The 14,102-nt window shown below is 62.6% G+C and overlaps 6 gene segments (V, D, J or C); 1 reads left to right on the forward strand and 5 right to left on the reverse strand.

Moving 5' to 3' along the window:
• Positions 1–1,987: 1,987 nt before the first annotated feature.
• LOC138100704 (Ig heavy chain V region C3-like) lies at positions 1,988–2,502 on the reverse strand (the record flags this gene model as incomplete). The annotated part of the segment is given in 2 exon segments: positions 1,988–2,376; positions 2,466–2,502. Coding segments are annotated over 2 exon segments (426 nt in total), but the record flags the coding sequence as incomplete, so codon positions are not given.
• An 891-nt stretch (positions 2,503–3,393) lies between these two features.
• Positions 3,394–3,942, reverse strand: LOC138100705 (immunoglobulin heavy variable 3-23-like). The segment is given in 2 exon segments: positions 3,394–3,833; positions 3,933–3,942. Coding segments are annotated over 2 exon segments (450 nt in total).
• Positions 3,943–4,633: 691 nt separating this feature from the next.
• Positions 4,634–5,496, reverse strand: LOC138100707 (Ig heavy chain V region C3-like). The segment is given in 3 exon segments: positions 4,634–4,789; positions 4,991–5,361; positions 5,451–5,496. Coding segments are annotated over 3 exon segments (573 nt in total).
• Positions 5,497–10,490: 4,994 nt separating this feature from the next.
• LOC138100708 (immunoglobulin heavy variable 3-48-like) lies at positions 10,491–11,047 on the forward strand (the record flags this gene model as incomplete). The annotated part of the segment is given in 2 exon segments: positions 10,491–10,533; positions 10,623–11,047. Coding segments are annotated over 2 exon segments (468 nt in total), but the record flags the coding sequence as incomplete, so codon positions are not given.
• A 179-nt stretch (positions 11,048–11,226) lies between these two features.
• LOC138100709 (Ig heavy chain V region 914-like) lies at positions 11,227–12,038 on the reverse strand. The segment is given in 3 exon segments: positions 11,227–11,285; positions 11,484–11,828; positions 11,918–12,038. Coding segments are annotated over 3 exon segments (525 nt in total).
• Positions 12,039–12,232: 194 nt separating this feature from the next.
• LOC138100710 (Ig heavy chain V region 6.96-like) lies at positions 12,233–12,813 on the reverse strand (the record flags this gene model as incomplete). The annotated part of the segment is given in 2 exon segments: positions 12,233–12,681; positions 12,771–12,813. Coding segments are annotated over 2 exon segments (492 nt in total), but the record flags the coding sequence as incomplete, so codon positions are not given.
• Positions 12,814–14,102: the final 1,289 nt, after the last annotated feature.

Here is a 14,102-nt window from a genome sequence, read left to right on the forward strand (position 1 = left end):
ACCTCCAGCCCCCCGGGGGGTCCCTGCGCCTCCTCTGCCGCGCCTCCGGCTTCGACTTTGGGCAGTTCAACATGATGTGGGTGCGGCAGAGGCCCGGGCAGGCGCTGGAATTGGTCGCTGGGATCAGCAGCGATGGTGGCACCGCCTTGCCCGCCACGTCCGTCAAGGGCCGGTTCAGGATCTCCAGGGACAACGGGCAGAGCTCGGTGACGCTGACCATGAACAGCCTCAGGGACGAGGATTCCGCCACCTATTTCTGCGCCAAATCTACCAGTGCTGGTGGCGGTGGTTGGCCCGCTGTTGTGGCTGCTGGCCGAGGGGATTCGGCTGGTTGGGGTGGTGCTGGCACCAGCAGTGCTGCGGCCACAGGACCAGGGCAGCGGTTCCGCCCCAAATCTTCGCTCCTTGCCCAAACCTCAATTTTTAGCCACAAACTGGGAGCGTTTTGGCACAACCTCGATCCTTAAAACTCCACCTCTTCCCTGGAACTCGGCCAGTTTTTCCCTGAATGTCCTCGGTTGCCCCAGATCCTGATCTTTGTGTAAAGTCTTGGTGAAAACGGCTGAGATTTGGCCCGAAGGCTGAGGTTTGTAGCTCAGGGGCACGTGGGGACGCAGTGCTGGCACGGGGTGAGAGCCCCCATGAGCACCAGCGTCAGTTTCACCCGCGGCATTCACGCCCGTGGCGTCCACATCCTTGACACAGAAATAGGTGGCGGAATCCTCGTCCCTGAGGCTGTTCATGGTCAGCGTCACCGAGCTCTGCCCGTTGTCCCTGGAGATCGTGAACCGGCCCTGCACCGACGGCGCGTACACGGTGTAACCGTCGCTGTTGATCCCTGCGAGCCATTCCAGCCCCTGCCCGGGTCTCTGCCGCACCCAGTGCATTCCAAACCCGCCAAAATTGAAGCCGGAGGCGCGGCAGAGGAGGCGCAGGGACCCCCCGGGGGGCTCGAGGTCCCCCTGGACTCCAGCAGGAAGGTCCCTTTGTTCAAGGCCCTCCCAGGTGGGTCCCGGCCGCCTCCGGAGCGCGACGCCCACCCCGGGACACGGCCGGATCCGGCGCCTCATCCCCATCTCCCCTTTTTCCCGCAGGGCTCCGGGCGGCCGTGACCCTGCTGGAGTCCAGGGGGGACCTCCAGCCCCCCGAGGGGTCCCTGCGCCTCCTCTGCCGCGGATCTGGCTTTGACTTCACCAAATTTGGGATGTTCTGGATGCGCCAGAAACCCAGGCAGGCGCTGGAATACGTCGCGAGTATCAACAGCGATGGTAGCAGCACCTACTACGCGCCATCGGTCAAGGGCCGGTTCACGATCTCCAGGGACAACGGGCAGAGCTCGGTGACGCTGACCATGAACAGCCTCAGGGACGAGGATTCCGCCACCTATTTCTGTGCCAAATCTTCTGGTGCTTGGGGTGGTACTGGTGCTGGTTGGGCTGCTTTGGCTGCTTATCGCGTTCATTCCGGAGCTTGCGGTGGTTCTGGGCTCTCCCCCATGGCCGGGTCCCCACCGGTCCCCAAACCCCAGGTCCTTGCCCCAAACCCCAGCCCCTGACCCGCTTCTTGTCCTCGTGTCCCAGCTCTGGACTGGTTCTGCCCCAAACCTCCGCCAGTGAGCCCAGGTCTCACCTCTCGGCCCCAGCTCTTCACCGCTCACGCGGATTTGGGTGGAAAACCCTCGGGATCGGCTGCCGGGAGGGAAGGTTCGGTGGCCATGGCTGAGATGTGGGGCCGAGCCCGGGGAACTCTGGGGCCGCAAGGGCCGGGAGCGGAAATCTGGGCTGAAAGGCTGAGGTTGCCATGGTGGCTCTGGGCAAAGAGTGCGAGTTGGAGGGAGAGGCGAAGATTTGGGCCAAAAGGTCAAAAGTGTGGAGGAAGCGGAAAGTTGGGGCAGCAGTGGGGGAGTTTGGGGCAAAGGGCTGAGATTGGAGGGCAAGGGCTGAGATTTTGGGGAAGGATCTGGGGGTTTGGGGACTTTAAAGACCCTTCATGGGGCCGTGGCGCTGCCCTCAGCTGTATCATCAACCCTGCCAGCAGTACCATAACCATCAACATAACCAGCACCAGCACGTTTGGCGCAGAAATAGGTGGCGGAATCCTCGTCCCTGAGGCTGTTCATGGTCAGCGTCACCGAGCTCTGCCCGTTGTCCCTGGAGATTGTGAACCGGCCCTGCACCGACGGCGCGTATCTGGTGGTGCTGCCATCGCTGTTGATAGTCGCGACGTATTCCAGCGCCTGCCCGGGTTTCTGGCGCATCCAGCCCATCCCGAATTTGGTGAAGTCAAACCCAGATCCACGGCAGACGAGGCTCAGGGACCCCCCGGGGGGCTGGAGGTCCCCCCCGGACTCCAGCAGGGTCACGGCCGCCCGGAGCCCTGCGGGAAAAAGGGGAGATGGGGATGAGGCGCCGGATCCGGCCGTGTCCCGGGGTGGGCGTCGCGCTCCGGAGGCTGCCGGGACCCACCTGGGAGGGCCACGAGGAGGAGGAGGAGGATGATGGGGAGGTGCAAGGGTCACAATTTGGGGCCAGGAGTCAGGATTTGGGGTCCCCAATGGAGATGTGGGGCCAAGAGTCGGGATTTGGGTCGGTGGTTGAGCTTTGCCCATCCCCATCTCCCCTTTTTCCCGCAGGGCTCCGGGCGGCCGTGACCCTGCTGGAGTCCGGGGGGGACCTCCAGCCCCCCGGGGGGTCCCTGCGCCTCCTCTGCCGTGGATCTGGCTTCGACTTCAGCCAATTTCACATCTACTGGGTGCGGCAGAGACCCAGGCAGGGGCTGGAATACGTCGCAGGGATCGACAGCGATGGATACACCACCTACGCGCCGTCGGTGAGGGACCGATTCAGGATCTCCAGGGACAACGGGCAGAGCTCGGTGACGCTGACCATGAACAGCCTCAGGGACGAGGATTCCGCCACCTATTTCTGCGGCAGACCGGCTGTTGCCGGTTGGGGTTTTGGTGCTTCTGCTCGTCGCGGTGGTTTTGGCCCCTTTGCCCCAATTCTTGATCCTTTGCCCCAAATCTCGCCCCTCTCCTCCAGTGTTCAGCACTGACCCCAAGCCCTCCCCCGGTTCTGCCCTAAACTCAGCGGGTTCAGCCCCAAATCTCCAGCGCTGACTTCAATCCTCAAGTCTCGACCCCCAATCTGGGCTTTGTCCTTCCAACTTTGCCCCCAAAGTCTCGATTGGAGCACAATTCCCAAGATTTTGGCCAACGGCAGCGATCGGGCTCCGCGCTGAAGATTTGGGGCCAGCGGTGCAGCTTTGGGTCAGTGGCTGTGACTCGGGGCCAGCAGTGGGAATTTGGGGCAGAACGGGGCAAGTCTGGGGGCAAATGGCTGAGATTTGAGGGCCAAGGTTGAGCTGAGGGGGAAAAAGGGTCCCGATTTGGGGTCAGGGGCTGCGGTTTGGGGCAAGGACCTGGGGTTTGGGGACCGGTGGGGACGCGGCCACGGGGGCAGGGCCAATGCCATGGCAACGTCCAGTATCACCAAAATGAGCACCAGCATTCCAACCATCAGCAGCAGCTTTGGTGCAGAAATAGGTGGCGGAATCCTCGTCCCCGAGGCTGTTCATGGTCAGCGTCACCGAGCTCTGCCCGTTGTCCCTGGAGATCGTGAACCGGCCCTTGACCGACGACGCGTAGTGGGTGCTGCCACCAGTGTTGGTGATCCACGCGACGAATTCCAGCGCCTTCCCGTTTCTCTGGCGGACCCAGGCCATGTCGTAACTCCCGAAGGTGAACCCAGATCCGCGGCAGAGGAGGTGCAGGGAACCCCCGGGGGGCTGGAGGTCCCCCCCGGACTCCAGCAGGGTCACGGCCGCCCGGAGCCCTGCGGGAAAAAGGGGAGATGGGGATGGGCAAAGCTCAACCACCGACCCAAATCCCGACTCTTGGCCCCACATCTCCATTGGGGACCCCAAATCCTGACCCTTGGCCATAAATTGTGGCCCTTGGACCTCCCCATCCTCCTCCTCCTTCTGCTCATGGCCCTCCCAGGTGGGTCCCGGCCGCCTCCGGAGCGCGACGCCCACCCCGGGACACGGCCGGATCCGGCGCCTCATCCCCATCTCCCCTTTTTCCCGCAGGGCTCCGGGCGGCCGTGACCCTGCTGGAGTCCGGGGGGGACCTCCAGCCCCCCGGGGGGCCCCTGCGCCTCCTCTGCCGCGCCTCCGGCTACGACTTCAGCCAATTCGGGATGGGCTGGTACCGCCAGAAACCCGGGCAGGGGCTGGAATTCGTCGCGAGTATCAGGAGCAGTGGCAGCACCGTGTACTCGCCGTCGGTGCAGGGCCGGTTCACGATCTCCAGGGACAACGGGCAGAGCTCGGTGACGCTGACCATGAACAGCCTCAGGGACGAGGATTCCGCCACCTATTTCTGTGCCAAAGCTGCTGGTGCTGGTGCTGCTTGGGCTGGTGCTGCTGCTTATCGTGTTCATGCCGGAGCTTGGGGTGGTTCTGGTCTCTCCCCCGTGGCCAGGTCCCCACCAGTCCCCAAACCCCAGGTCCTTGCCCCAAACCCCAGCCCCTGACCCGCTTCTTGTCCACGTGTCCCAGCTCTGGACTGGTTCTGCCCCAAACCTCCGCCCGTGAGCCCAGGTCTCACCTCTCGGCCCCAGCTCTTCACCGCTCACGCGGATTTGGGTGGAAAACCCTCGGGATCGGCTGCCGGGAGGGAAGGTTCGGTGGCCATGGCTGAGATGTGGGGCCGAGCCCGGGGAACTCTGGGGCCGCAAGGGCCGGGAGCGGAAATCTGGGCTGAAAGGCTGAGGTTGCCATGGTGGCTCTGGGCAAAGAGTGCGAGTAGGAGGGAGAGGCGAAGATTTGGGCCAAAAGGTCAAAAGTGTGGAGGAAGCGGAAAGTTGGGGCAGCAGTGGGGGAGTTTGGGGCAAAGGGCTGAGATTGGAGGGCAAGGGCTGAGATTTTGGGGAGGGATCTGGGGGTTTGGGGACTTATAAAGACCCTTCATGGGGGAGATGGGGCCAACCTCCGCTGCGTCATCAACACTGCCAACATCACCAGCACCAACAGCATAAGCACCAGCATAAGCACCCTTGGCACAGAAATAGGCGGCGGAATCCTCGTCCCTGAGGCTGTTCATGGTCAGCGTCACCGAGCTCTGCCCGTTGTCCCTGGAGATCGTGAACCGGCCCTGCACCGACGGCGCGTACCAGGTGCTGCTGCCATCGCTGTTGATACTCGCGACGTATTCCAGCGCCTGCCCGGGTTTCTGGCAGATCCAGAGCATGTAGACATTCCCAAAGTCGAAGCCGGAGGCGCGGCAGAGGAGGCGCAGGGACCCCCCGGGGGGCTGGAGGTCCCCCCCGGACTCCAGCAGGGTCACGGCCGCCCGGAGCCCTGCGGGAAAAAGGGGAGATGGGGATGAGGTGCCGGATCCGGCCGTGTCCCGGGGTGGGCGTCGCGCTCCGGAGGCGGCCGGGACCCACCTGGGAGGGCCACAAGGAGGAGGAGGAGGATGATGGGGATGTCCATCGGTCACAATTTGGGGCCAGGAGTCAGGATTTGGGGTCCCAATGGAGATGTGGGGCCAAGAGCCGGGATTTGGGTCGGTGGTTGAGCTTTGCCCATCCCCATCTCCCCTTTTTCCCGCAGGGCTCCGGGCGGCCGTGACCCTGCTGGAGTCCGGGGGGGACCTCCAGCCCCCCGGAGGGTCCCTGCGCCTCCTCTGCCGTGGATCTGGATTCGACTTCAGCCAATTCCACATCTACTGGGTGCGACAGAGACCCAGGCAGGGGCTGGAATACGTCGCAGGGATCGACAGCGATGGATACACCACCTACACGCCGTCGGTGAGGGACCGATTCAGGATCTCCAGGGACAACGGGCAGAGCTTGGTGACGCTGACCATGAAGAGCCTCAGGGACGAGGATTCCGCCACCTATTTCTGCGGCAGACCGGCTGTTGCCGGTTGGGGTTTTGGTGCTTCTGCTCGTCGCGGTGGTTTTGGCCCCTTTGCCCCAATTCTTGATCTTTTGCCCCAAATCTCGCCCCTCTCCTCCAGTGTTCAGCACTGACCCCAAGCCCTCCCCCGGTTCTGCCCTAAACTCAGCGGGTTCAGCCCCAAATGTCCAGCGCTGACTTCAATCCTCAAGTCTCGACCCCCAATCTGGGCTTTGTCCTTCCAACTTTGCCCCCAAAGTCTCGATTGGAGCACAATTCCCAAGATTTTGGCCAACGGCAGCGATCGGGCTCCGCGCTGAAGATTTGGGGCCAGCGGTGCAGCTTTGGGTCAGTGGCTGTGACTCGGGGCCAGCAGTGGGAATTTGGGGCAGAACGGGGCAAGTCTGGGGGCAAATGGCTGAGATTTGAGGGCCAAGGTTGAGCTGAGGGGGAAAAAGGGTCCCGATTTGGGGTCAGGGGCTGCGGTTTGGGGCAAGGACCTGGGGTTTGGGGACCGGTGGGGACGCGGCCACGGGGGCAGGGCCAAAGCCACCCCAAGCACGCGAATAACCAATATTGGCAGGACTGGCCCAACCAGGCCAGGCACCAGCAGATTTGGCACAGAAATAGGCGGCGGAATCCTCGTCCCTGAGGCTGTTCATGGTCAGCGTCACCGAGCTCTGCCCGTTGTCCCTGGAGATCGTGAACCGGCCCTGCACCGACGGCGTGTATTTGGTGCTGCCATCGTTGGCAATCTCTGCGACCCATTCCAGCCCCTGCCCGGGCCTCTGCCGCACCCACATCATGTTGAACCCGCCGAAATTGAAGCCGGAGGCGCGGCAGAGGAGGCTCAGGGACCCCCCGGGGGGCTGGAGGTCCCCCCCGGACTCCAGCAGGGTCACGGCCGCCCGGAGCCCTGCGGGAAAAAGGGGAGATGGGGATGGGCAAAGCTCAACCACCGACCCAAATCCCAACTCTTGGCCCCACATCTCCATTGGGGACCCCAAATCCTGACTCTTCGTCCCAAATTGTGACCCTTGGACCTCCCCATCATCCTCCTCCTCCTCCTCCTTCTCCTCGTGGCCCTCCCAGGTGGGTCCCGGCCGCCTCCGGAGCGCGACGCCCACCCCGGGACACGCCCGGATCCGGCGCCTCATCCCCATGTCCCCTTTTTCCCGCAGGGCTCCGGGCGGCCGTGACCCTGCTGGAGTCCGGGGGGGATGAGCAGCCTCCGGGGGGTTCCCTGACCCTCGTCTGCCGCGGATCCGGCTTCGACTTCGGGAAGTTCGGTATGTTCTGGGTGCGCCAGGGGCACGGGACGGGGCTGGAATGGGTCGCGGGCATCCACGATGACGGCACCGGCAGGTGGCACGCGCCCGCGGTGCGGGGCCGGTTCAGGATCTCCAGGGACAACGGGCAGAGCTCGGTGACGCTGACCATGAACAGCCTCAGGGACGAGGATTCCGCCGCCTATTTCTGCGCCAAGAATTTCGACGGCAGCGGCGGGTGGGGATCTGCTGCTCTTGGTGGGGCTTTTGGCACCGAGCCCCCGCCGCTGTGTCCCCAGCCGTCCCCAAACCCCAGAGCCGCCCCCAAACCTCGGCCCTTGGCCCCATTCTTGACCCTTTGTCCCAAATCTCCACCAGCTGCAGCAACGTTGACCCGAACCCTCGACTGGTTCTGGCCCAAAGCTCAAGCCCTGACCTCAAACTTCAACTCTTGTCCCCAGATCTCGACTTCGTTCTTCAAACTTTGCCACAAGGGTTGCGGTTGGGGTCAGTTCTTGAGGTTTTGGTCAAGGGTCAAGATATGGGGCCACGGGATGAAGTTTGGGGCAAAACTGGTCAACTTTTGAGCAAATGGTTGAGATTTGAGGGCCAAGGTTGAGCTCAGGGATGAAAACGGTTCCGGTTTGGGGAAAACATCTGAGTTTTGGGGCCAAAAGTTGAGATTTGGAGTCACAGAATTGGAGCTTGACACAAACGGTGAAGAATTGGGTCAAAGGTTGAGGTTTTGGGGAAGGATCTGGAGTTTGGGGATGTTTGGGGACGCAGCGACAGCAGCGGGGAAAAAACACCCCAAGCACCAGCACCAGCACCAGCACCAGCACCAGCACCAGTATCCTTGACACAGAAATAGGTGGCGGAATCCTCGTCCCTGAGGCTGTTCATGGTCAGCGTCACCGAGCTCTGCCCGTTGTCCCTGGAGATCGTGAACCGGTCCCACACTGATGGCGCACGCCAGAATCTGCCATCCTTGTGGATACTGGCGAGCCATTCCAGCCCCTGCCCAGGTTTCTGGCGGATCCAGAGCATCCCGAATTGGCTGAAGTCGAATCCAGATCCGCGGCAGAGGAGGCGCAGGGACCCCCCGGGGCGCTGGAGGTCCCCCCCGGACTCCAGCAGGGTCACGGCCGCCCGGAGCCCTGCGGGATAAAGGGGAGATGGGGATGGGCAAAGCTCAACCACCGACCCAAATCCCGACTCTTGGCCCCAAATTGTGACCCTTGGACCTCCCCATCCTCCTCCTCCTCCTCCTCGTCCTCGTGGCCCTCCCAGGTGGGTCCCGGCCGCCTCCGGAGCGCGACGCCCACCCCGGGACACGCCCGGATCCGGCGCCTCATCCCCATCTCCCCTTTTTCCCGCAGGGCTCCGGGCGGCCGTGACCCTGCTGGAGTCCGGGGGGGACCTCCAGCCCCCCGGGGGGTCCCTGCGCCTCCTCTGCCGCGCCTCCGGCTTCGACTTCGGGAGTTATGACATGTACTGGATCCGCCAGAAACCCGGGCAGGGGCTGGAATATGTCGCGCGGATCTACAAAGATGGCAGCAGCACCAGCTACGCGCCGTCGGTGCAGGGCCGGTTCACGATCTCCAGGGACAACGGGCAGAGCTCGGTGACGCTGACCATGAACAGCCTCAGGGACGAGGATTCCGCCACCTATTTCTGCGCCAAATGTTACAGCAGTGGTTGTGGTGCTGCTTATGTTGCTGCTTATGGTGTGAATGTCGGCGGTGGCCCCCATTCCCATGAAATTGGCATGTCCAGAAAACATCCCAAATCCCCACATCCTTCCCCCAAATCCTGACTGTCGCCCTCCTGCCGCCACCGTTTTCCCCCAAACTCAACGCTCGACTTCCTCCAGACCTTCCAGCCTTTGACCCAAATCTCGAAGGTTCGGCCCCAAACTCTGAGCCTTTTTCCGGAGATTTCAACTGAGCGCTGCCCCCGAAGCTCCGCGGCCTCTGCCCCCGGAGTCGATTGGTTCGGTGCCAAATCTCAACCATCGTTCTCAAAACTTCCCTGTTGGCACCAGATCCTGATCTTTTTCCCCAAAAGCTTGTGCGGACGATGGAGGTTTGGGCCGATGGTCAAGACCTGGGGCCAAAAGTCAAGATCTGGGTCCAAAAGTCAAAATTTGGGGCCAAAAGTTAAGATTTGGGGCCAGCCCTGAGATCCTTCCCCACAACCTCAATCGTTGGCCCCAAATCGTGAAAATTTTCTCCAAATTGTGACGCCTTAACCCCGCCCGTTCCTGTCGCAGCCCGGACACCGAAATCCAGGGCTGCAGCTGGGGCTCCTTCCCTCTGCTTCGGCGCTCGCAGAAATCCCAGCCGGAGCTTTCCCGGCAGGGTCGCGAACGCGCCGAAACTCGCCGGCGAAAACGGGGGCAAATTCAGGAACTGCGGCAAAGGCTTCGGCACAACCCCACATCCAACACCGAAGCGCTGCCTCCCGGCACCGGCTCGGCGCCGGCTCAGCCCGGCACACCTGGAAACCTGGGAAGCCTTTCAGGGGCAGAGTGACCCCAAAAAGTGCCACGGGAAGAGGACGGGAAGGGGAGGAAGGAGAGAGGAGAGACAGGAAAAGTCCCACCGAGCTCCGGGCTCCAGCAGGGGTGAGGTGGGAGCGCCAGGGCGGGGCCGGGCCAGACCCTCAGGGCTGGGCTGGTGCAGATTTGGGTCAGACGGTCAAGAGTGGGCGGGAAGTGGAGAGTTGGGGCAACGGTGGAAGAATTTGGGGCAAGAGGGTCAAGAATGGTGTCAGTGGCTGGGATTTGGGGGAAGGATCAGGGGATTCTGGGGGGTTTGGGTGGTGAGGGAACGGGGCCACGGCCGCCATCGTCACCATAAGCACCAGCAGCACCACCATAACCAGCACCAGCAGATTTGGTGCAGAAATAGGCGGCGGAATCCTCGTCCCTGAGGCTGTTCATGGTCAGCGTCACCGAGCTCTGCCCGTTGTCCCTGGAGATCCTGAACTGGCCCTTGACTGACGACGCGTAGCCGGTGCCGCTGCCACCGCTGTTGATACTCGCGACATATTCCAGCCCCTGCCCGGGTTTCTGGCGGATCCAGAACATCCCGAACTGGCTGAAGTTGAAGCCGGAGGCGCGGCAGAGGAGGCGCAGGGATCCCCCGGGGGGCTGGAGGTCCCCCCCGGACTCCAGCAGGGTCACGGCCGCCCGGAGCCCTGCGGGAAAAAGGGGAGATGGGGATGGGCAAAGCTCAACCACCGACTCAAATCCCGACTCTTGGTCCCACATATCCATTGGGGACCCAAATCCTGACTCCTGGCCCCAAATTGTGACCCTTGCACCTCCCCATCCTCCTCCTCCTCGTGGCCCTCCCAGGTGGGTCCCGGCCGGGTCCGGAGCGCGACGCCCACCCCGGAACACGGCCGGATCCGGTGACTCATCCCCATCTCCCCTTTTTCCCGCAGGGCTCCGGGCGGCCGTGACCCTGCTGGAGTCCGGGGGGGACCTCCAGCCCCCCGGGGGGTCCCTGACCCTCGTCTGCCGCGCCTCCGGCTTCACCTTTGGGAGTTACGAGATGGACTGGGTGCGACAGAGACCTGGGCAGGGGCTGGAATACGTCGCAGGGATCAGCAGCAGTGGTCTCACCACCAGATACGCGTCGTCGGTCAAGGGCCGGTTCAGGATCTCCAGGGACAACGGGCAGAGCTCGGTGATGCTGACCATGAACAGCCTCGGGGACGAGGATTCCGCCACCTATTTCTGCGCCAAATCTTACGACGGTGGCTTTAATGGTGCTGCTGGTGTTGGTCCCTCCCTCGTTGCTGTGTCTCCGCCTGTCCCCAGGCCTCAGATCGTTGGCCCAAACCTCACCCCTTGCCCATGTTCTTGACCCCTTTTCCCGAATCTGCCCCGTTTTCACCAGCGGTGATGACCGACCCCAAACCCTTGACTGCTTCAGCCCCAAAACTCAGCCGTTCCGCCCAAATCACCATTCCTGCCTAAAAATCCCCCTCTTCTTCCCCAAAACTGCCAAACTGCTCCCAGCCTGGGTCAGTGGTCAGTCTGGGGTCAGTGGTCAAGATTTGGGCTGGGAGTCGGTGCCAGCAGTGGAGGTTTGGGTGAAAGTGCTTGAGTTTGGTGGCAAAAGGTTGAGCTGTGAGGGACAAGGTTGAGCTCTGGGGTCAAAATGATTCCAGTTGGACGCCAAGAGCTGGGAACTGCAACAGAACCAGTCCAAGGCTGGGACGCAGGGTGAGGTTTGGGGGAAGGATCCGAGCTTTGGGGACATTGTGGGGACGCGGCCACGGGGGCGGGGCTGAAATTACAAAAACCATCGCCAGCATCACAACAATCGTCAGCAGATTTGGCGCAGAAATAGGTGGCGGAATCCTCGTCCCTGAGGCTGCTCATGGTCAGCGTCACCGAGCTCTGCCCGTTGTCCCTGGAGATCGTGAACCGGCCCTTGACCGACGGCGCGTATCTGATGTAACCACCGCTGCTGCTGCTGATGTACGCGACGGCTTCCAGCGCCTGCCCGGGGCTCTGCCGCACCCAGAGCATCGCGAATTTACTGAAGTCGAAGCCGGAGGCGCGGCAGAGGAGGCTCAGGGACCCCCCGGGGGGCTGGAGGTCCCCCCCAGACTCCAGCAGGGTCACGGCCGCCCGGAGCCCTGCGGGAAAAAGGGGAGATGGGGATGAGGCGCCGGATCCGGCCGTGTCCCGGGGTGGGCGTCGCGCTCCGGAGGCGGCCGGGACCCACCTGGGAGGGCCACGAGGACGAGGATGAGGAGGATGGGGAGGTGCAAGGTCAGAATTTGGGGACAACAGTCAGGATTTGGGGTCCCCAGAGTCCCCAGATCCTTCCCCCAAATCCCAGCCATTGCCCCCATCCTTCACCTGATTCCCACAAACTCTTCCATTGTTGCCCCAACTCTCGAATTTCCCCTCAGGTTCAGCCATTTCACCCCGTGAAGGTTTGGGGCCGGCTCTTGCGTTTGGGGCAGAACCATTCAGGGCTTTGGGTCAACATTGGTTCAAACGGGGGCAGATTTGAGACAGAGAGTGAAGAGCTGGGTCAAGGGCTGAGGTTTGGGGCAAAGATCTGAGGTTTGGGGTCTGGTGGGGACCCAAGGATGAGGGAGGAGCCGCAACAATGAGCTTGGGGCCACGACCAAGAGTCACTATAAGCACCAGCAGGCCAGCAACCAGCACAAGAGGCTTTGGCACAGAAATAGGCGGCGGAATCCTCGTCCCTGAGGCTGTTCATGGTCAGCGTCACCGAGCTCTGCCCGTTGTCCCTGGAGATCGTGAACCGGCCCTTGACCGACGGCGCGTAGAAGGTACCGGTGCTGTCATCATGGATCCCTGCGACCCATTCCAGCCCCTGCCCGGATTTCTGGCGCATCCAGTACATCGCAAATTGGCTGAAGTCGAATCCAGATCCGCGGCAGAGGAGGCGCAGGGACCCCCCGGGGGGCTGGAGGTCCCCCCCGGACTCCAGCAGGGTCACGGCCGCCCGGAGCCCTGCGGGAAAAAGGGGAGATGGGGATGAGGCGCCGGATCCGGGCGTGTCCCGGGGTGGGTGTCGCGCTCCGGAGGCGGCCGAGACCCACCTGGCAGGGCCACGAGGACGAGGAGGACGGGGAGGTGCAAGGGTCACAATTTGGGGCCAAGAGTCAGGATTTGGGGTCCCCAATGGAGATGTGGGGCCAAGAGTTGGGATTTGGGTCGGTGGTTGAGTTTTGCCCATCCCCATCTCCCCTTTTTCCCGCAGGGCTCCGGGCGGCCGTGACCCTGCTGGAGTCCGGGGGGGACCTCCAGCCCCCCGGGGGGTCCCGGCGCCTCCTCTGCCGTGGATCTGGCTTCGACTTCAGCGAATTTGGGATGGGCTGGATCCGCCAGAAACCCGGGCAGGGGCTGGAATACGTTGCCAGGATCAACAACGATGGTAGTTACACCGAGTACGCGCCGTCGGTCAAGGGCCGGTTCACGATCTCCAGGGGCAACGGGCAGAGCTCGGTGACGCTGACCATGAACAGCCTCAGGGACGAGGATTCCGCCACCTATTTCTGCGCCAAATCTGATGATGCTTTGGCTCCTGCTGGTGGTTATGGTGACACAGCTGAGGGCAGCCCCACGCCCCCTGTGATGTGTCTTTTAATGCCCCCAAACCCAAAGATCCTTCCCCAAAATCTCAGCCCTTGCCCTCCAATCTCAGCCCTTTTCCCCAAACTCCCCCACTGCTGCCCCAACTCTCCAGTTTCTCCACAATTTTGGCCACTTGTCCCAAATCTCCGCCTTTCCCTCAGACTTGGACCATCGGCCCCAAACCTGGGCTCCTTCATCCCCCAAATCTCAGCCTTTCACCCCAGATTTCAGCTGTGGTCACCTCAAACCTCCGCTGGTTCTGTCGGGCTTTGGGGAACGGGTTGGGGTTTGGGACAAAGGTGCTCAAGTTTTGGAGAAAATGGTCAAAATCTGGGGAAACAGCCAAGGTTTGGCCACGTGGTCGAGTTTTGGGGCCAAGCCTTGAGTTGTGGGGTGAGCGGCCACCGCTGGCGTGAACGGGGCAGATTTGGGGCGAAGGGTCAAGAGTTGGGTGAGGACTTGAAGCCTGAGGGAAGGATCTGGGCTTTGGGGACAGGCGGGGACAGCGAGGTGGCGGTGGGGCCACGGCCGGCGGCGTCACCATAACCAGCAGCACCAGCACTACCAGTATAACCAGATTTGGCGCAGAAATAGATGGCGGAATCCTCGTCCCTGAGGCTGTTCATGGTCAGCGTCACCGAGCTCTGCCCGTTGTCCCTGGAGATCGTGAACCGGCCCTGCACCGACGACGCGTAGTAGGCGCTGCCACTGCTGCTGATACTTGCGACGGCTTCCAGCCCCTGCCCGGGTTTCTGGCGGTGCCAGCCCATCCCGAATTGGCCGAAGTCAAACCCAGA

The sequence above is a fragment of the Aphelocoma coerulescens genome, unplaced genomic scaffold, assembly GCF_041296385.1.
Source record: "Aphelocoma coerulescens isolate FSJ_1873_10779 unplaced genomic scaffold, UR_Acoe_1.0 HiC_scaffold_138, whole genome shotgun sequence".
Lineage (NCBI taxonomy): Eukaryota > Metazoa > Chordata > Aves > Passeriformes > Corvidae > Aphelocoma > Aphelocoma coerulescens.